Here is a 21,492-nt window from a genome sequence, read left to right on the forward strand (position 1 = left end):
CAGTTATGTATATATTATGTAGCATGTTTTTCTATAATTGCCCAAGTTGCTTTACACAATAACACAGACCTTCAAATTGGTGCTCGGTGCTTCCATTAAACGGTGCATTTTTTTATTTTTATTTTTTGCTCTCTACCAGCTCCGAATACACCAACAAAGCTCTCGAAATCAATCCATCCTCGCTAAAAGGTGTATGAGGATTTGTGGACCATAGGCAGGCTGTAGAAAACAGTAAAAAGAAGACAGGTAACAGAAATCAAACTGTAGCAAAAAGAAAAAGGGAGAAGAAAGGAAAACGGTACGAAAAGCAGATTTGTTCTTGAACTCCTTTAATAAATGTATTGCAGTATTACAGCTTTTAAAAAAATGACATGCATTTCTCATACGCTTTATTAACAGGAAGATTACATCACATCACAACACATTTCCAAGTAACAGTGAAAGGAAAGCGTACCATTATAGACTTGGTAGTAAGTCTTCTGTCATCTGATTCGGTTTCACTGTGTGATTTGTGATTTAGGAGGTCACTTTTCTCTTTCTATCTCCGACTCACTTGTTGTGTGTGAACACTTAAATGGGAGTATACACGTTATACAGAGATGTGTTTCTCGGTGACGGAGTGCTGTGTTCCCTGGCCTGATTCATCAAAGTCGTTGAGCTTGACACACACTTCTCGGGTTCCTCAGAGGAATCCCTGCCTCCTTCCAAATCTCTTCTTCCACGTATCTCATCCTTCATAGACAACGTACTGCTGGCATGCTGCAAAGCAAAGTCTTTGTTATTGATGAAATGTTGACAATCAGCATTTCAGAATGCAGACACGATGACTGCAGTGTTTCGATCTCTTAAGAAAACCTACTGATGGCGCTCTGTTGGTCAGTAAGCAATTACTGAAGCGCCACTCTTGATTGATTGGTTCTTGAAAAGGTAGGAGATAAATGTTAATTCAGAGTTGCACTACGGCGCTGTTGTTTGAATGAAGGACTTTTCTTTTACAAAAGTGTCAATCTCAGTCAGCCGTCTAAAAAGAGTGCAGTAAAGAGTGCAGTAAAGAGTGCAGTAAAGAGTGCAGTAAAGAGCTTATACTCTTATAGTCGTGGTCAAGTTCTCATTTAGGAGAATGATCATAAGCATAATTCAAATGACTATTTAAACCCATACTGATAACATTTATAGTTAAAATGTTAAACTAATGAAACAACACAACCCAAATAATTCCTGTTAATTAGGGATCAATAAGCATATGTAAGTAGAAATAGACTAAATATGACTTAAGAGGAAGGTTTATGACACCTGTGTCTGTATAGAGAGGGAGGGGAGCGAGAGAGAGAGAGAGAGAGAGAGAGAGAGAGAGAGAGAGAGAGAGAGAGAGAGAGATAGGGAGGGGGAGGGGGGCGAGAGAGAGAGGAACAGTGAGAGGTTCATGAGAAGAAGAGGATAGAAAAATGGCAATCAGTGAACAGACAGCCTCACTTGGGCTTGACACTCAATAAGGGAATGTATGTCAATCACACACACACACACACACACACACACACACACACCCCTTGAGTATCCAATACATATGCTAAGCAGTCTAGGTCAGCTGTGGTTGATCAGAATTCCAATTAAGCACATATTAGAGCACAGAGAGTGATGTGAGGACACAAATAGACCATACTGGTAATTAATTAGTGCTAATGGAATATAATTATATGAAAATGGTAATTAACCTCTGGTGAAATGAAACACAATGAGTATGCAGAACAGAAAATAATCTTTCATTCCTTTGACTTGTTTTGTCCAGCTCTGGGTCATGGTGGTTCCCGAAGCATATCCTGGGAACACTATAACCAAATCCTTTACACGATACCACGGACACGGACACACAGACAGACACGGACACACAGACAGACACGGACACACAGACAGACACGGACACACAGACAGACAGGGACACACAGACAGACAGGGACACACAGACAGACACGGACACACAGACAGACACGGACACACAGACACGGACACACAGACAGACAGGGACACACAGACAGACAGGGACACACAGACAGACACGGACACACAGACAGACACGGAAACAGACAGACAGACACAGACCAGGACACAGAAAGACAGACACACAGACAGACACAGATACAGACGGACACATACTGTAGGGACAGACAGACAGACACAGACACACAGTCACACAAATATACACCTTGGGGAAGTTAAGAGTAGTCTATCCAGCTTAATTATGGAATGTGGGAGGAAACAGGAGCGAGAACTCAGTGGAAATGTACACAAATACAGTAAAACGTTCGACACAGATAATAACCTGAGCTCAAGATTAAATCCAGATTCCTGTGTAAAGTTTATTACCTGCTAACATTACCTGCTACACCGACGTGCTGCTCTAATTTTATTTCTACATTTATTTATTTATTGTAAAAATTGGATTGCAATTATAATCTCTTACTGTATACTGAGCCATATCTGTATTGTGTACATTCCAGAGGAGAAATAACCATTCAGTCCATTCTGTCATTCAGTCAAACCCTCATGACTCAGCCATTCCTCAATCACACTAAACCTAGTGCTCTGCTGGATCAATAACAGGACTGTTTAATCTGCCATGTTCCTTCGAGGAAAGACGAAGGAATAAATGAACAGCATTTAACAGTTTATTAGTTACTACTAGCATGTCATAAGATCACTTTCCATTTAAAATCTAAAAGCCCAGTGTTTTAATAACAGGGTCAGTGAATAAGTCCTTAAGTCCCTAAGATTTGGTGCAGTATTATATATTATATAATCTGTACTGTGGAATATCTTCTGATGCTTCGCCTTTCAAGAAATCCAAAAACGTCCTCGGTGGAATAAATTGAGGATCAAAGCCTTCACAAAGTCTGGCTTTCTACTCAGTCTTTATGCTCAGGGCAACAATCCAAATGAATAAGTCTTAGTGAAGAAAAAAGGCTCGGGCAAGGCTTTAAGATTGTATATTTATCTAGTTACATTGGCTAAGGCTTTTTACACAAGAGCAACACATCACATTACAGAAACAGGAACAGGTTATAGGAAAATCCGCTGAAAATGTCAATTCCCATAGTTCTATAAATAAGACTTTTTTTTTCTTTTTTTTAGGTTTGGCTCAAACGTCCTGAACAGAAGCAAACGTGGCAAAGTAATGCATTCGATTTGCTAAAATGCCAAATGTTTTAGTGTTCATTTAACATCCATGGCAATTTTAATAGCGTTATAATTGCCGATGATGAGAAGAGGGTAAAAAAATTCATCAATCATAAACCCTCCATCTCTCTCTGCTGATTTACATTTTAATGGCAATGATATCAGATCCAAACTGGAAGGACATTTTAGCATCATAACTCTTTTTCTTTTTCGAACCCTCTACTGACAGTCCTAAAAATTTCCAAGGGAAAGAATGGCTCGAAGTTTGTAGAGTAGATTTAAAATGACACGCTGACAGAATGCACGTCCATCTGGCTGAAAAGAGACGTATTTACAGTCATCTTTTCAACGTGGAGAACAATAATTAGGCACTGTTATGACTTACTGCTCACAGTTTGTGCAAAACGTCTATGGAAATAAACACAGTGATTAATATGTCAAAACACTTGCTGTTTCCTGGCTGAGGACAGCCTTTAAAATCTCGCCACTTAGAAAGCCATGGTACAAGCTTGTATTACTGACGCGTGTCGAATCACCGTAGCCTTGAGACATCATAGGTATGTATATCCTATTCGGGATTGGGAAAAATTCTGAAGAACAACAAAACATGGGTTTACAAAACAAACGTCATCTTTTTGCCTTAAAATTCTGCATCTGCTAATTTAAAGTCGACGGCAGATTTTTATGGAAGCGTATTGCATTCACTTGAGGAAAAAAAATCTACTCTAACGAGTTAATTATCTCAGAATTATGAGATAATTTTTCATGAATAAAAAGTTTTTTGCTCTGTTTTTCTGAATTAACGACTTAATTATCTCAAAATTATGAGATAATTTTTTTTTGAAAATCATTTTTTTACTCTGTTTTTATGAATTAATGAGTTTATTAGCTCAGAATTATGAGATCATTTTTCATAAAAAAAAAAAAAAATAAATACTTGTTCTGTTTTTCAAGTAATGTAACTTGAACCACAACTTGTAACTTGTAACTTGTTTTTCAAGTCTTTAAGTAATATAACTGGTATTGTTATTAGTGCGTCAACTTTGCGCAGACATCTCAAGACTTTGCGCCTGTTCAGACGAAAAGAACATTCTGATCTGCTTGACGTTGCTGTGTTTCTCCAGGATCAGTTGAACCGATATGGTGTGCTTCACGGTAGCCGTATCACCATTCGTGAAAACCCGTCGATTGCACCATTGATGCAGATCCCATATGGTTTGAGTTTATCATATGAATCAACATGCCATAAAAAGTTCGGGCCTGGATTATGATACAAACGTTGCCGAAGACGATTCCGGCGCCTCAGTTGCACTCCATGGGGATCCAGTATTTTCAACAATTGCATGATTGTCTCTTGTGTCACCACATAGCCAGCCTGAATGCATTTCAGGTGCATCATCTTACAGTATATCCGTGAAGCATACCATATCGGTTCAACTGATCCTGGAGAAACACAGCAACGTCAAGCAGATCAGAATGTTCTTTTCGTCTGAACAGGCGCAAAGTCTTGAGGTGTCTGCGCAAAGTTGACGCACTAATAACAATACCATTTATATTACTTAAACACAGCAGTATCTCCAAATGTCTCAAACCCACAGTAAAATAAAACCGGATTAAACTTGAAAGGCGGGACATGTTTACTTCCATGCAATCCACCTAAAATAGAGCTCCTGGCAGGATTTTGAGGGATCTCATTAATTCAGAAAAACAGAACAATTAATTTTTTTTTTTATGAAAAATGATCTCATAATTCTGAGATAATGAACTCATTAATTCATAAAAACAGTGAAAAAATTGTTTTTCAAAAAAATTTCTCATAATTTTGAGATAATTAACTCGTTAATTCAGAAAAACAGAACAAAAAACTTTTTATTCATGAAAAATGATCTCATAATTCTGAGATAATTAACTTGTTAATTCAGAAAAACAGAGTAGATTTTTTTTCCTCAAGTGAATGCAATACGCTTCCGTAGATTTTTCCATTTAGTGTCAATTTCCACATGCTAATCAGCTCTCTCCTATCAGCGTGAAGCCTAACACGTGCTACATCCAAACAACAGAGTGTATTTTCAGACTGCTGTGTATTCTTGCATCACAGTACAACATAACGCAAAGTGCATTATGAGCTCACAGTCTAGTGTTACCAAACTATTTATTTATTTGAATGTATGCATAGGCTTTCTATATTTTTCTAGGCAATGCAAGAAGGCCCTAAATGGACTGCTTTCACAGGGGCGCAATTTTCCTTCTCCAAATATTTACTCCAATATCATAGCACTAAGAGAAAGACCAGTTTCCATAAAAGCAGTAAACAGCTTCTTTAAATCCACTCGTTTTTCTCAGATGGTCGATCCCTGACCTTATTAGCTTTTGAAAATAATTTTCAAAATATGTCGTTTAATTGTGTCATTTTATTTATTTATTTTTTTGCCATTATAAACGTTTTGTACAGGAACATATTAGGTCAGCCACAGCGGTTATAATAATTTAATAAATATAAAATAATAGTTTTTTTTTTTTCTTTTTTTATTAATACTCAAAAGTGTTTTTCTTCTTGTGCAAAAGCCATGAAAAAAGAAAGAAATTCCATCAAAATGGAAAGAACCAAACCGGTTTCAACTGTCTCACTGTAAGCAGAACAAAGGTTCTGACGTGCAGATATACAAGCAGGAGAGACACAATTCTGACACATGGCAGAAATAAAGGCTAGATATAAGAAGGCAGGTGAAAAGAAAGTGTAAAGATTGACTGAGAGTATAAGTACCTCTGGCATTAGGATTTCCATTGGATGCAGTGTGATGCAGTGGAGCGAGAAAGGGATGTCCAATCTTACACATGAAACCACATGTGCCCAGGTTGGTGCAGGTCTTCATTCCAACCAAGCCACACCTGAGTGTACTGAAAGCCAAGATCAGCTGAATAAACAGGTGCAGTCAGGTGTGTCTGCTGCTTGATTGGAATAAAAACCTGCACTCACACCAGCTAATATGATATGATATGATCGGACCTCTCTGTTCCAGGGCATGTCGTTTTAATTATGGTTCTTACGTGAGTGTTTGATCATGTTAAAATTTCACAATCTATATAAAGTATTATATCTATCTATAGACACCCGTCAGTGAACGAATCAATATTGTGCAAAAATAAAGTTATTAATAATAATGAGAAGCGTAGAAAACAAAAAATGTACTTTTACATGTTTATTACATTCTGAGCATCTTGCCTAATGTACTGTAGAGGGGATTTGTTGGGGGGGCTGATCGTAGTTGATGTATGACCCATGTCATTTTTGAAGAAAAAATTGTAACACTAAAAAAAAAATGTGTAAATGTCACAACCGGATCAACTGCTAATCTGACGTCTGGACTTTGTTATGCTCACTTTCACTTTCACAGAACTTTTTTTTTCATCCAGTAATGACACACTCTACCATTTTAATATTCTGCCAATCCATATTACAGTATGCATCTCTGAGCCTTCCATCCTGCATTGTGCTTTTGGATCTTGTTTGTTTTCTGCACTGTTTGGTTGTGTATTGATCCCCTGTCTATTTAATTATACGCATTGCCAGATTGTTGATTTGTTTGCTATTGAACAAACATAAATTAATTAAATATGATCATATTATCAAAATATGCTATTATCATTAGGTCATATAAGCATACAAAATACATAAAACTTCCAACGTAATGCTTTTAAAAAGGAAAAGGAATTATGTTTTCAACAGACTGTAGGTACAGGGGGCTGAAATTAGATGCCTCTGATTGCAGGATTGCTTGTTTGCTCAATCTGGGAGAGCCTCTGAGGAAAGAAGCACACAGTGGTGGTTTGGCCACGTTACACCGATGCCCCTGCGTGGCTCCTGTTACAGATCGTTATTACATTTATTGGGGGAAATTTTTAGTATAACATGTTGACTGGTTTTAAATTGCCTGATTTAACAGAGTGACAATTTCATTTCAGGACAAAACAATTACAGATTAAAGAACTTTAACTCTTTAAAACTTGGACTGCTGAATGATTTAAGACCAATCCGAATTATAACAAGACGTGATATCTCCCCCAGAACAAGTCTGTGCTGTTCCAGGGAGGCAGATCACAGAGGTTTTAGAGCATGAGAAGGACGGCTGTATCCAGATACAGTATAACCAGCAGAGTTCTTACTAATAGGATTCGTTCAACAGCAGTCCACATACACTGCAGGGATCATAAAGGTTGTCTGTTATCACATATTCTCTGTGTTGTGAGCTTCTAGCTGAGAGAAGGGTTCAATAGATAAAAGGTTTGAGTGTTCCAGGAAGTCATGGGCTGAGGTTGAGGTGTGTGTTATATATGTGTGATACTGGCTGGAATGGATGAGCCTTTGGTGCTGAATTGAACAGAAGCAAGACCTTTCTACTGTAACTGACCATTCTAACACAATTATTTTCTTCTTACTTTGGCATTACATGACATTTTAATCCCTGAAAAACCAAGCTGACCCTTAGAGGAAAACGTAGCATTTTTCCAACATACCATAATTCATTTAAAGGTGAAGAAGTTTAGATTGTGCTGAGCTATTGGTGGCCCAACATGCTTCAAACCACTAAACACTGATCCTTCTCCTTCTTCTTCTTCTTCTTCTTCTTCTTCTTCTACTATCATCAGGGTCTCTTTAATAGTGAAGTAGATTTTGGACCATATTTTAGAGATTATGCCATTTTACCAATAATTTATTCAAATTATGCCATTTTAGGAAATAGTATTATTTTAGAGGTTGTAAAAAATACAAGACTCCACATGGGAATGAAAAGACAAATGATGCTGAGAAGCTGAGAATAAGATTGACTTTCAGACTTCATGCACTCTAGCTGCCGTCTGCCTGTGGCCAGGTTGTAGAGCTCCTGAGACTGTCCAGGAAATCAGACAGGCCACGTGGGCTCCGCTGAGTGCCAGAGGAAAGGTTCATCAATCACCAGCCAAGTCAAATGAAATCAAATCACATTACTCATGTCACATGTGTTTGAATTTGTATGAAAACCTATTGGGTTTATGTTGATTAATTAATAAAAAATGACGATAGCTGTGCAATTTGTTGTAAAGTTACATAATAACAGTAACAAGCATTATTTAGTGACTTAGTAATTAAAATGTAGCGCTTGTGTTTCCACTCAGCTCATGCATGCACCAACACGCACACGCATGCACCAACACGCACACGCATGCACCAACACGCACACGCATGCACCAACACGCACACGCATGCACCAACACGCACACGCATGCACCAACACGCACACGCATGCACCAACACGCACACGCGCAAACCTAAGCACACACACAAGAAGCCTAACACACACACACGCAGCCCAACACACACGCACACACAGCCCAACATATACACATGCACCACAACACACACCCCAGCCTATGAAAAAAAAACATCTAAAGGAAACAACCCAAAAAGACACTGGAAAAAACACAATATCTCTTAAATATCGGTTTTCATTTAAAAGATTATTTATGTAAAAATGTAAAAATATATAAACAAACCTTTTTATAAAAAAAAAAAAAAAAAAAAAGAAATTAGATGATTTAGTCTGAGATGAAAGTTCATTTAAGGTTTTTCTATTTGAACTAAACTTGAAGTAAATTTAGGCTAAACACGTTACACTCTATTAAAGGTGGGGTCTCCGTTGTTTGAGAAATGCTTCAGAAAACTGAGTCGGGACAACAAACAAAACAAAAAACAAAACAAACGTGTAGCCAATGAGCAGAAAGGGGCGTGTCTTGTCAATATGGGCGGAGAGAGTGTTCAGTGCGCATGAGTGACATTAGTGGTTTTAACATTGACATGGAGGATAAAAACAAAGAAAGAAAGCGAAGAAAGGCTTACAATAAGGCAAGAAGCAGGACCCGTGTTAATATAGGATCAGCTTTCCAGCGCTGGAGAGAACTGAAGGAGCGGGAAGTTGGCCTCATATTCACAGATTGGAGTTTCCCGAGTCAATAACTCCTGAGCTAAACGCTGTTACTACACAAATAACACCTCTTTTCTATCGTAGTAATGTAGAGACGCAGCTACAACCATGTTTTGTGTAGTAACAGCGTTTAGCTCAGGAGTCATTGACTCGGGAAACTCCAATCTGTGAATATGTGGCAAACTTTACTTAAGACACCGAGGCACTTTTTTCCTTCTCAATAGGTGAGTAACGTTGGTTTTACTTTGTTACACAGAACTAAAATATGCCGTCCTTTGCATGATTATGCTTGTGTGTCATTTTTTCTTGTTTGTTTATCTGCAATCGTATTGTTCTTCCCTTCAGTTATGATAAAGACACATTTCTTTCCATTAGTTGCCTGGGTTGCGTATGTATGTGTGGGCGGAGCTATCAATACAGGGGTGGGACCCATTTGGGTTAGGGGCGTGTTTGTTTTGGTGATTTTATATGTTAACATTGGCTTTCAATCAACAGAGACCCCACCTTTAACTGGAAATCGACTTATATGAGGTTTTCATATGAACAAATTAATTATTTTATGCTCGTTAATCTAATCTAAACTTCACCAGGACACTATTGGCTTTGTTATGACCTGCTCAGATAAGCTTACCTAAAATTTTAGTGGTTCAAAAAGAACATCTTCAAAAAGCACTTGGGGCATCTCAGAGAGTAGAAACAGGTACAGTATGATGTTCACCATTTATTTTGAAAATATAAACATTTATTATATCAAAAAGTGTTTTTTTTCTATGAATATATTGTTCTTAGTGGGCTAGGACAAAAGAGAAATACTTACAACAAAGTATAAATTATTTCTTATTTCAGTATAAATTCCCCAAAGCCCTGATTGTCTATTACTTTCTTATGAGCCATTAACCATCTCTGTGGAGTTTGTTATGACAAAGAGACATAATGCTGAACATGTACATAACAAAACAGGAATAAAATCCACTAAAAAAAAAGCGTCGAATGTTGAAGTCTTACCTTGTCCTGGTGGTCTGTGGAGAAATCTTGAGGTCTCTGATAATAATTTAAAAAACAACTTTTCTCTTTGTCTTCATCTAATCTTGACATAACCACGGCTGGTCTTATAACCCCAGGCTTTGTCTGGAATAATAAACAACATTTTACTGTAAAGACTTTTTCTATTCTTTATTATTATTATTATTATTATTATTATTATTATTATTATTATTATTATTATTATTATTATTATTATTATTGTTATTATTATTTTTATTATTTTTATTATTATTATTATTATTATTATTATTATTATTATTATTATTATTATTATTATCCCAGTTTTTACTGCTGTGCAAATCCTTTTTGCAGTCTACCATTTTTGATGATCATGTTGTAACAATCAATTATACTGTTTGTCTTTCAGTTACATGACATCCAACATCAAAGCCTTTCCAAGTTTAGATTTGTTTTGTTCATGACAGATTCTCAGTTTTCATGTGCGATATTTGAATAACTGAAAATGCCTTAAAGGATCAGCTATGATGCAATACAATACAATTCTTCACTCTGTTCATTCTCACTGTTTTCCAGGAGCTCCCTTATCAGCTCGGTTCACTGCTTATTTTCCGGAGTGGCTCCTTTGTATTTACAGAAAAAGTTCTTCACTGTGTGTTGATTAAACGAGTCTAACATTACTTACATCTCTTAAAAAAAATCAGGCTGCATTTCAAAGAAAGACCTACCAGCGTTTTCTCAGCAGGGGCAGGAGGTTGGTGATGAAAATTAGCCTAGGAGAGTCAGGACATACAGTATATTTAGTTGAGGGTTTGTTTATTTGGTTGTAATATACTGTACAGTAACTTTGGTGTGCAATATAGACTTAAAAAAATTAAAAAAGAGATGAATTCATCTGTATGGAAGATAAACGGTCATAATGGTAATATCGGAGGTATTTATGGTAAAATTCTTTACCAAATACCTCCCAAGCCCACACTGCAACAACCCACCACCCTTCACCCCCTCAACTCCAAACACACACACACACCTTCCTGAACTGGCTGAAACCTCTGTTTGCTTTAGACCAAAAAGAATTACTCTTGATAGAGCATCAGTGTGTGTAAAATGTTAGCTATGCAAGCCTCTCCTTTACTGGCTTTAATTAGCCCGACTCATGCATATCTACTTTTTTCCATTTTTAAATTTACTTGTCTCAGTGGTGGTCAAACAATCTGTCACATTTCTTATTTCATTCAGATGTGCTCCTGCTGGGAATTACAATCGCCATCAAGATGCTGCAGGTGCTCTGGTGGGATTTTGTCTACTTGTTCCTTGTAAATTAAAACACTTATTTCCTAATGAACAGGATGTGAAATCAGGATTTGTTCGCTTGTCCGTATCGGGTGAACCATTCAGGAACAATCAGCCTTCTTATAATCGGTCTTTAATGACAAGGTCTAGTAAGAAAACCTGCAGTACAGTTTCTATGCCACTAGTTATTCTTCATTTAGAGTTTCTTCATCATCATCTTCAGTAAAGACTTCATCCTGGACAAGGTCATGATGTATCCGCGGAACCTTATATATACCAGGACACCGAATCTAAGTTGGGCTTATGATACACCCCAGATGGGACACCGGTTCATCACTTTGCGACTACTTTGATTGGCTGTGATAAAAGCTGTGAATGAGTGTGTGCATGGTGCAGAGTTTCATGAGATTGAAGGAAATCAGACTAGGCAGGAATGTGTAAACATTACAAAATGTATATCTAATAACCACAAACCTGGGATCCTGGAGCTTATACACACACTGTACAATACTCTACTATATGCTACTGTAGTATTCTTTATTTTACCTGTTGATTGTTTTGTGTTTCCCAAAATAGGAACAAATTAACATCTAGAGTAAAGCAATGTGATGACAAAAAAGTTGGCATGGAAATGATCTACATGGAAAAGACTTATAAAAAAAATAAAAGTCCTGCAACCGAGAAGCACATGCTTTAAATATAAATCTTATAAGCTGTTAATTTATTTAAAGCTGGATGGCTCCTATGACTGGGAAGGCAGAACTGTGCCCTAGCGGATGCCCCATAATGACACATCAAACACCAGTTGTTTAGTAAGGGTGGGATTTATGATATAGAATTTTCTCTGATCATTTACACTCACAATTCATTAAAGAGGTAGCCGAGTCCTGCTTTTCACACTTTGAATAGTTCTAAACACCTTACAGGGTTAAGGGAATCTTGGGTAATCTTGTTTCACTAGACATGTTTTACACTGTTCATACTTTACCCAAGGTTCGCTGTGCATATAGACGTAACATATTAACACTGCCTCGTTCACACTGCAAAATCACTGGGCTTCATAACCCCGGGTAAAAGCTGTGCTTAACGTTCTTTTAAATGACAAGTGTAAAACATTCCTCTAGGCGGGGTTAAAAGCAAGGTTTAAAAAAATATAGCATGAAAAGTCCACTTGTGGCTCAAATATGGGTTCGATTTTCACTTCTGATCTCACTGTTGAGCATAAAACCTTTGCAGCGTTGTCTTCAAATAGATCAATTGTCCACTTAAACCTGTTGGAACCTTTCAATTGATCTTTGACTATAAAAAACCTGCTAAACATTTTGTGCTATGTTCATCTGAATGGCACCATGGATTGTAGTGGGACTCATCTGGTTATACAGAGACACTGTGACTTTGCTGAACAATGTATCCTGGTCAAAGTCACTGCCCCAAGCAGGTATCCTGGTATTACTGTATGTACAACTACGTTTCATTTTCAGCACATGGCAGGCGCCGTTATCCAGAGAGACTTACATTTATTTAATCTCATCCTGGTGGATTCAAACTCACAACCGCCTGATCACTAGTCCAACACCTCAACCACCAGGCCACCACGTGCTTTCACGATTTACGTCACTTTTTAATGTGAGGAATGTAATACTTCTAAAGCATATTTCTAACTTACGTATTTTGTTTCTCGTCCAAAAGATCTTGGTGATGGTGAAAGTGTCTGTGGGCAAAACAGGAAATATGAATATTGTAAGATTATATTTTAATTTAAGGTCTTATTGGTATGTTGTACCCATTCGTTTGTAGTGCAACTGCTATATTTCTCAAATGGTTAACGTTTATAACCGATAGATTTTATCATCATTTGCTTTTTTTGAGACTGTTTATCAGTTTATTTCAGACCTGGGAGTTAATTATTCTTTATAAGAATGCTAAGTGCTGCGTATAAATGTGAATGGCTGCAAAGCCGTGTTTAATTACACACCCGTGTTGTCTCAGATGCCGCACAGTGTGTGGTGAGTTTGCTAGCAGGGCTTGATGCTTCCTGAAAGAAAATGTACGAACTTTTATCACTAAATAGTTCAAAGTTTAGTTAGATACAGTTACAGCGTAAACAGATAAAGATGAACTTACTGCTCGGGTTGAGTCTTTTAATACTTCATCAATCACTTGATACAGCTCTCTGGACTGCTGTCGGAGCTGGGCAGGGCTACACATCTGGACAAGAGAAATACGGCTCAGTGTCTGATCGTTCTAACATCCAGGAATCAAGGATTTGAATTGAAGTAACAGTTCATGAATAATCCTGCACTAATTTCTGAATTAAAAGTCACTTAATGATGAGTTAAGGCATGTACTAATAAAGTTTATAGTTTATTAATAAATAATAAATAATAAGCTATCTTTAAGGACAGAAGTATAATGGATCCATGCAGTCCAATCTCTTTAAATTGTCATATGCAGCCGCCTACAGAAACATCACAGGATGGAGCTGGATTATTTTCGTGATTTATACCGACTATCGAATGTAGAAAGACGCACTGATACATAATAACACACACTGATGACTGCATCTCAATCCATTTTTTGCTGTTTCTCTTCAGATCCCATTGCAGTACTGGTACAAAAACATTGGGGCACTAGGACCCAAGGCTCTGATACTTTACCCACACATGAAATAAAGACGTTAATATTTATTCATTTATTAGATGCTATTATTTATTAACAATTAAACTAATATTCTGTATGATTTTTTTTCTGGTTATTTTAGTCTTAGAGCATGTTTGATTTAGTTAGCCCTGCATTTTAGTTAATAAATAAACTAACAAACATGGATTAAGGTTAGTTAAAATTAGCTCTTCAGTAGTTCATGATTAATACATGTCTTAACACCTAATTAAGCAAATATTCATTCAGGTATTAGTGTGCATTTGTGTTATTGTATTTACTGTTATTGTAAAATGTTACCCAGTTTGTTTCTGCTGTACCTGAGAATGAGGGTCCTCCCATGCAAAACTATCACTGGGGTCCAGAAGATCAATGTTCTTTTGGACCTCATCATCAATTGCCTTCAAATGTAAAAAATAAACATTAAGACTGTGCCTGGATTTTGTACCACGCATTTGTGCATACTACATTATAGTCCACAGTAGCATTTTATCAGTAAATGGTTGTATCTAAACCATTTTACATTTCAGATCATTTGTGTGAGTTTTTATTTTAACGTCTTGGTGTATGACATCGATGTCTTATATTATTCTGCTACAGCTTTAAAAATAAAACCTACACTATTAAATTTCACACCAGCCCTGTATCCCCCTGCCCGTGTTGCTCTGGATACATCATTTAAGCTGTGAACTGTCTATTTCAGAAATGTTTACAATGTGAATGAAGCCTTTTAAAGGGTCATTACCGTGGCTCCCTACAGAATCGCCACATTCCCACTGGTGTTTATTATATATTTTTAAAAACGATGCTGAACGACGTGACCCGAGGTAGTTCGGATAAGCGGTAGAAGATGCTGAACGATGATAATTAGGCTGTCACTATCGTGTAGTTTGGATCATTCATTCAGATATCGAAATCTAAATGTTTAATAAACCTGTTGTAATACAAGTACACAGTGCTGAGTGTTGCGTGCTGAGACCTAGCTAAACACTTTTGAAAAAAATCAGATTAAAGAAAATGCCTGTTAGTCTCTGCCACTTAGTGCTTGCAGAATACAGTCAGCTTGTGAGACAGCATCCCTTCAGATGTTGCTCTTCATCACCCACTTCTAGACAGATTCTAGAAAAAACTCCTCAACCAGATGAAAACTATCTTGCCGTCTCAGAGGAGCACGCCAGTCTCAATTGTCTTTCAGCACTTGTAGACTGACACACAATCCCAGTATAATTTGCAGAAACTGACAGATCACTTAAGCTCTAAGGACAGTGTCTTTATATTGTCCTTAGAGCTTAAGTGATTTGTCAGTTTCCGCAAATTATACTGGGATTGTTTTATTATACTGGGATTGTTGGATTATACTGTTATAATCCATATGTTTCATTAAACTACTAATTAGAGACCATTCGATTTTGCTATATAATATATTATCTGATTGCTCATCCTCGATCTTGCATCTTTTACTTGATTTTGAACAATTTATATGCAGCGTACATTTAATAATCATTAACAAACAATCCTTATAAACACTAATGTCAACTGTAAAATGTGACTAAACTATTTTGACACAGTTAACTGTAACTGACATGCCTTATGCTTGCCTTATGAAATATTGTTTGAACATTCAGTATTTACATACAGTATTCACACTGGTCGGCGCTGTTTCTGTTTACTGTTTATTGTCTTTTGTATATTGTACTTTTTGTATTGTCTTGTAACTTTTTGTCCTGCATTGTCTTTTGTCCTGCACTGTCTTGTCTGTCTTGTTTGTCTTGGCCTGCACTGTTTGCACCAGGTTGCACAGTTGCACTTTATGTGGCTAAGACTACTTACTGTAAGTCCTTAGCCCTGTCTTTGTTTTACTGTATGTAGCACCATGATCCTGGAGAAACGTTGTCTCATTTCACTGTGTACTGCAACAGCTATATATGGTTGAAATGACAATAAAAGCTTCTTGACTTGACTTGACTTGTCTAAAGACTTACCTACCAGCCACCGAAACCTTTCAGGACTTACAGATGTCTAACAATAAAGAAAATCTTTGCTCTTACTCTATTTACTCTTATGCAAGGTTTCAACATTTCTTTGAGTCTCTAAGGAGTTTAGATTGTATTATAATAGTGTTTTAATCAATATTTTGATTTTTTTTTTTTGCTTTTTTTAAAGAGTACTTATTTATGTTACATTTACCTAATAGGTAATTGATTGAATCCACAATTGTAATCAGACTGAACAATCCAAAGACGTACATAAATAGCAAAAATAACAGTGGAAATACTGATGAGATCAGTAAAAGGTTAGAACTGCACAGTAATTATGCAGTCTGTCATCCGTTTTAACAAAGACTACAATTTAACAATAGACTCTCAGTGAAGTATCTCACCTGCTGTTCCAGAAGGAGTTTATTGGTTGGAATAGCAGCAAGAGCCTTGTAGGTGGACTTGATTTTGTAGGGCTGTTAGAAGGGAATAATTAGGAAATAAATAGAAACAGGAAATAAATTAAAAGGGAAATCCGGCACCTACACCATTCGAAGGAATTGATTTAAGTCTTAATCGAATAAAATATCTACTAAATAGACATGCATTCAAGCTTGCCTATTTACAAGGATATATAAATCTTCTTTCCTGTTGGTGAATATCATGTTTCTTAGTAATGTGTGGGGTCTTCTTCAAGACGGATGCCTATCATAGTATGAATGCCTCTCTGCTTGGTAACGTATACAAATAGTATGCAACAGAGAAGCAGGTGTGAGAAATCTACTTACCTTTTTGCTATCCTTGTCTATGGGATCGGGACTGCTTTCCCTATGGGATGGAGTAGGTGAGGAACGGAGAGAGTAAGAGGGAGAAGGGGAAAGGTGATGATAGGGAATTGCTGGAGATGAAGACAATGTGTTGCGGTCTGATGTAGAAGTACAGGAGCCAGGCCTTGATGAGGGAAGGACTGGTGAAACAGAAGGTGTGTTGGAGAGATGGGTTAGGCCACCAACCCTTGGGGAAGGGGAATGTTGAAAAACTGGCGATAGTGAATGAATTCTTTCTAGTTCATGGAAAATTTTCCTGTTGTTTCGCAAATGAGAACCTGGGTTGACATCTGTGTACTTTGGGACTGTTAAAGCCCAGTTGTCTTGAGACTGCTGAATGGGCTTGGGATCGGGCGTAGGAGATCGTTCATGTGCCATCTGCATGCATTTCAAATCTGAGGATGATATCTGAATTGGTTTTGTGGTTCTTAAAATAGGAGAGGTGCCATTTGATTTGTCTCTATTTCCTTGGATTTGTGAGCCTAAATTGGACTCAGAAGAAAAATGCACTTGTCTGGAGGAAGATGAACCAAGAAAAAAGCTGGGGTCTGTGGATACATGATTGCCTTTTTGGGTTTGTTTGCATATGTGTGCTGGAGGAGGCACCAAAGAAGAATAGCTTGACCAGGTCAAAGAGCTTCTTCCTTCTGGTGTTGCATCTGTTGTTTCAACTGCGTTTGATAAGAGGCTTTCCTTGCTCTGGTTCTTGAGTGACACAGGCTCTGTCTTAGCAATTAAACCCGGGGGATTTGGTCTTGATTTGCAACTGGGCGCTGTACAAGTTGTGCCTTTAGACAGACAAGACTTTGCTCGTGAGCCCACCATGGGAGCTACAGCTAAAGCTGCTGAACATGCCAGGCAGGAGGTCATGTTGATTGGGCTAATGGGCCAACAAGGAGAGTAGGGTCTCTGCAATTCAGGAGAAAGGACTGGCAAACGGCCCTTTCTCAAGATGGCTGTTAATAGTGACAGTTGTGTGGGTGGGGGCCTGTGACGGGCACGGGTGGACAAGGGGCATGGCGAGGTGATATGTTTGTTGCAGCCAAGTGTCTGACAGGAGTTAAGTGTCATCTGCATTAGGCTGGAGCCAGGGGCAAGTGTGTGACACTTGATTCTCATCACTGATGGGGTGAAAGCTCCTGACCTCACAGACGAACAGGGGGAGACGGAAGCACTACGAGATAGCATTTGGAGAGCAAACCAGCCTGGATCCTGCTCCCAACCCTCAGAGAGGATGGACTCTTTGGAAGAGAAAGGAGACGTAAAAAGGTCCACAGAGCTCATTGGGCTCAGGACCTCCTCCTCTCTCTGAGATTCACTATTTAAAAACAGCCCTGAGGTGGTCTCAGTTCCAGGGTGGTGACACCCCTGCTGAGGAGTCACTGGGTGTTTATCAGCTGTGACCAGGGTGCCAGCGCTAGGCTTTGGACTTGTACATCCTATTTCAGCATCAGCCACTGCTGGGGGAGGCAATGGGGCAACAGCTGACTTGGTAGTAGATTTCTGCTGCTAAAAAAAGAAAAGAAAAAAGATTGAACTTTAGAAACATTAAAATGGCTTGTTGAATATTATTTTCCTTTTTCACATATCACTTCACTAATAAACAGTATCATGGGATTTTACCTATAGCTGCCTATAGTATTATTTCACCATTTGTTTAATCCTTTATTTTATACACAACAAATGTCATGATGAAATGCTCACAAATATATAAAGCAAAGTAATATGCAATGTTTACTAGTCCAAGATCATTGTACCCAGTGACTAACAGATGGCATTTGCACTGTAAAATTTACCCACTTGGGAAAGTTCATGTTCAGAATCTATGGTATTTATTTAGCTGAGTGCTGGAAAGTGTACTTGTGTCAGTTTGTAATGGCGTCAGTGTAAATGCAATTTCTGGGATTTCTATATCCTTTGAGGGGAAAGAAAAAGCAAAGATGAGTTTGTGCTCACCCGAGTTTCATAGTGCTTGGTTATCACTTGTGGCTCCATGTCACTAACGTTCACAACCTCAGCCTTGTAAGTACCTTTATCCGTTGTTTTTTCCTCTGTGGTGCCATGGTCTCCTATAGCCTGCCATCCATACAGAATGTTTCTCTAAGCAGTGTAAAACTGAAGTGTCACACAAATCACAACAGCTGGACAATTACATGTCATTGTTGGTGGAAGTGAGAAGGTTAAAATTCTGAAATTGCCAGAGAAAAATTATTTCTTTCTAGTTTAGTCACTGCAGAGCTATTCAGGAAAGAATACAAAACTCTAGACCTACTATGGCCAAGATATGTCGCTAACTGTGTGTTGTTGAATGGTGTTATGTATACATACATGATCAACTGAAATGTTATAATTGTCCTGTTTGTTTTAGGGTTCAGGAAATAAAGGCTATGGTACGAAGATGCCGCCTAATTTCTGGATTCAGTAGGTCATCTTTCTAATGGCTAAAATATCGTTCTGGCTGCATTTTTAATCTGGTAAAGCACTTTTCCTCATTTCTTAGATATCACCAGTAAGCAGACTATATTACCCATGCACCTGTAAAGGTTTTAGAGAGGCATGCACAGTAACTTCACGGAGCACAGCTAGTAGGATGCAGTAAAGCTACATTACAGGTGATGAAATGATAATAATAATTTCCATAGAGCCACCATGAATTGATCCTGCATAAAAAGAAGAAGGCTTGATTTGTCACATATACAAAGGAAGCTGGGGCAAGAGCAAAGCGTCTGCTAGGATAAGGTCCTTCCTCAGTGGCCCAAATGCTTACCTCACTAAGTTTACTTGATTCTTTCTCCAACACTGATTTAACCCTGTTCTCCGTAGGCAGCTTTTTCAGAACTGGCAGGAAGGTAAATGACTTGAGCTTGACTGCAAAGACAACGGAGACCTGGAAAAAAAATTGAGCAAATAACCAACACAGTCATGATGTCATTTAAAATGAATGAACATAAAAGGAAAACCAGATAAAAAACACCCAGACTTACTATAACTTAAATAAACTGTACTACAGAATGGAACACACTGTTTCTCCCTTAACCAGCTCCTGAACAAAATAAGATTCTTGGGCTATGTTTACCTTGTACGTGCAGCGAAAAACACTAATCAAGGGATTGCGATTGCAAAGCGACGCCGCAGCCACACTTCATTACGCAACTTCACGATTTCAAAGAAGGACATGGATCTTAATGTATCTCAGTACAGAAGCAATGGAGGAAACCTGATGTTTGACATTTACTACATGTAATTACAATGCTGAGCGGACAAAAAAATTCCTCGATGGAAGAGGTTTGGATGGAGAAAAAATAAACGTGTGTCTAAATAAACAACACTTCTCACAACACTGTCAACAAACTCAAAAATCAATAGGCCCACCTAAAGAGTAAGAGAAAAAGCAAGAGGCTATAAAATGTGAAATAACTGCCACTTTTCAGAATAATACAATAGCAAATCATATTATCGACTTTACAGCACACCACCATCACCAACTTGAAGTGACCAGGGCATTAAGCAGCCTATCGAATGTGTCTCAAGATGACACTGCTATTAATTTTCATACAAATTGTTTAGCTTGTCTGCACTGTGATCACAATTTCCAACTCTTTGCACTCTTGATTAAATATAAACATCTTGTTCAATTATAGATCAACATCTACTGACATAAGGTGCAGTTGCTAGGTTGCTTCCTGGGTAATAGGACAATTCCATTAATTGTCAATTCCATAAATTCCATTCCATTGGTGACAATTCCATTAAAGTGTTACCGAATGATTCAAAGTGCTGTGTGGTACCTACAGTAGGAGTCACAGAAAGCTTCACATTATAGAAAACAAAGCATGGCTTCCGTTCGAATCTGCTTGCATTTAAATTTTCAACCTAGCACAGGAGCAGTTAGGGAAAGTCTGCAGGTCCACCAGTGGCCTCCACATTCTGAATTAGTTTTTCCAAATGCTAATGAGCTGAGAACTGACCTAAAAGACTCATAGGTAGAAAGCTTCCCTGTATGCCTTTACAAACAGGAAGCAGTGGGAGGGAAGAATGAAAAATGTATTATTGACCCATCACCCACACGCCACAACATATTTGAATTCTTTCCCTCCAGCAGATGCTTCAGATCAATGTGCATCAAAACCACAATACAAGAAGAATAGACTCTTTCATCATTTGAGCCAACTCATTAATGCTTAATTTCTCCACAAACAGAAACAAGGCTGTGTGGGGGTGATGTATTTCTGTGCAATATATTTCTTTTCTCGTTTCAGTCCATCGTGTAAAAACGATATGGTTTCCATTTTCAACATAGAAAATGTGTTACTGTATTTTTCCAGGGATTTGTTGTCACTGTTGTTGACATCGTCTCCACAATATGAGAACTGATTTTTTTTTTGTTCTATATGTTCTTGAACAATAGATCACTGTGTGTCACACTATTATTTTTTTAGGGAGTATTTTTATAGATGAAAAGTAATCATAATCTCTTCACCATTCTGAAAGTGCTGGTGGAAAAAGTTGAAGCAAAAAGCACAAGATACAAGATCTACCTTGGAAAAAGTTGAAATCTAGATATCTGGCATCTGTTAAAGAGCTGCGCAAATTTGTGACCTCAGA

The 21,492-nt window shown here is 37.8% G+C and overlaps 1 protein-coding gene across 3 annotated transcripts in view; it reads right to left on the reverse strand.

The window, feature by feature from the left end:
* Nucleotides 1-312: 312 nt before the first annotated feature.
* The window catches only part of mlip (muscular LMNA-interacting protein), a 31,206-nt gene continuing 10,026 nt past the window's right edge, over nucleotides 313-21,492 (reverse strand). The window contains exons 2-12 of one of the 3 annotated variants that reach the window (XM_060871895.1): nucleotides 19,655-19,774; nucleotides 18,844-18,963; nucleotides 16,849-18,393; nucleotides 16,465-16,536; nucleotides 14,405-14,485; nucleotides 13,551-13,634; nucleotides 13,402-13,461; nucleotides 13,093-13,137; nucleotides 10,862-10,906; nucleotides 10,137-10,259; nucleotides 313-759 (exon numbers count right to left, since the gene is read on the reverse strand). In XM_060871895.1, the coding sequence (XP_060727878.1) occupies nucleotides 571-759; nucleotides 10,137-10,259; nucleotides 10,862-10,906; nucleotides 13,093-13,137; nucleotides 13,402-13,461; nucleotides 13,551-13,634; nucleotides 14,405-14,485; nucleotides 16,465-16,536; nucleotides 16,849-18,393; nucleotides 18,844-18,963; nucleotides 19,655-19,774 (2,484 nt within the window). In that variant the 3' untranslated portion in view covers nucleotides 313-570. Of the gene's footprint in view, nucleotides 760-7,589; nucleotides 8,096-10,136; nucleotides 10,260-10,861; nucleotides 10,907-13,092; nucleotides 13,138-13,401; nucleotides 13,462-13,550; nucleotides 13,635-14,404; nucleotides 14,486-16,464; nucleotides 16,537-16,848; nucleotides 18,397-18,843; nucleotides 18,964-19,654; nucleotides 19,775-21,492 lie in introns of those variants that run through there. The other 2 variants (XM_060871894.1, XM_060871896.1) reach the window with 2 other exon arrangements.

Source organism: Tachysurus vachellii, chromosome 6 (assembly GCF_030014155.1).
Source record: "Tachysurus vachellii isolate PV-2020 chromosome 6, HZAU_Pvac_v1, whole genome shotgun sequence".
NCBI lineage: Eukaryota > Metazoa > Chordata > Actinopteri > Siluriformes > Bagridae > Tachysurus > Tachysurus vachellii.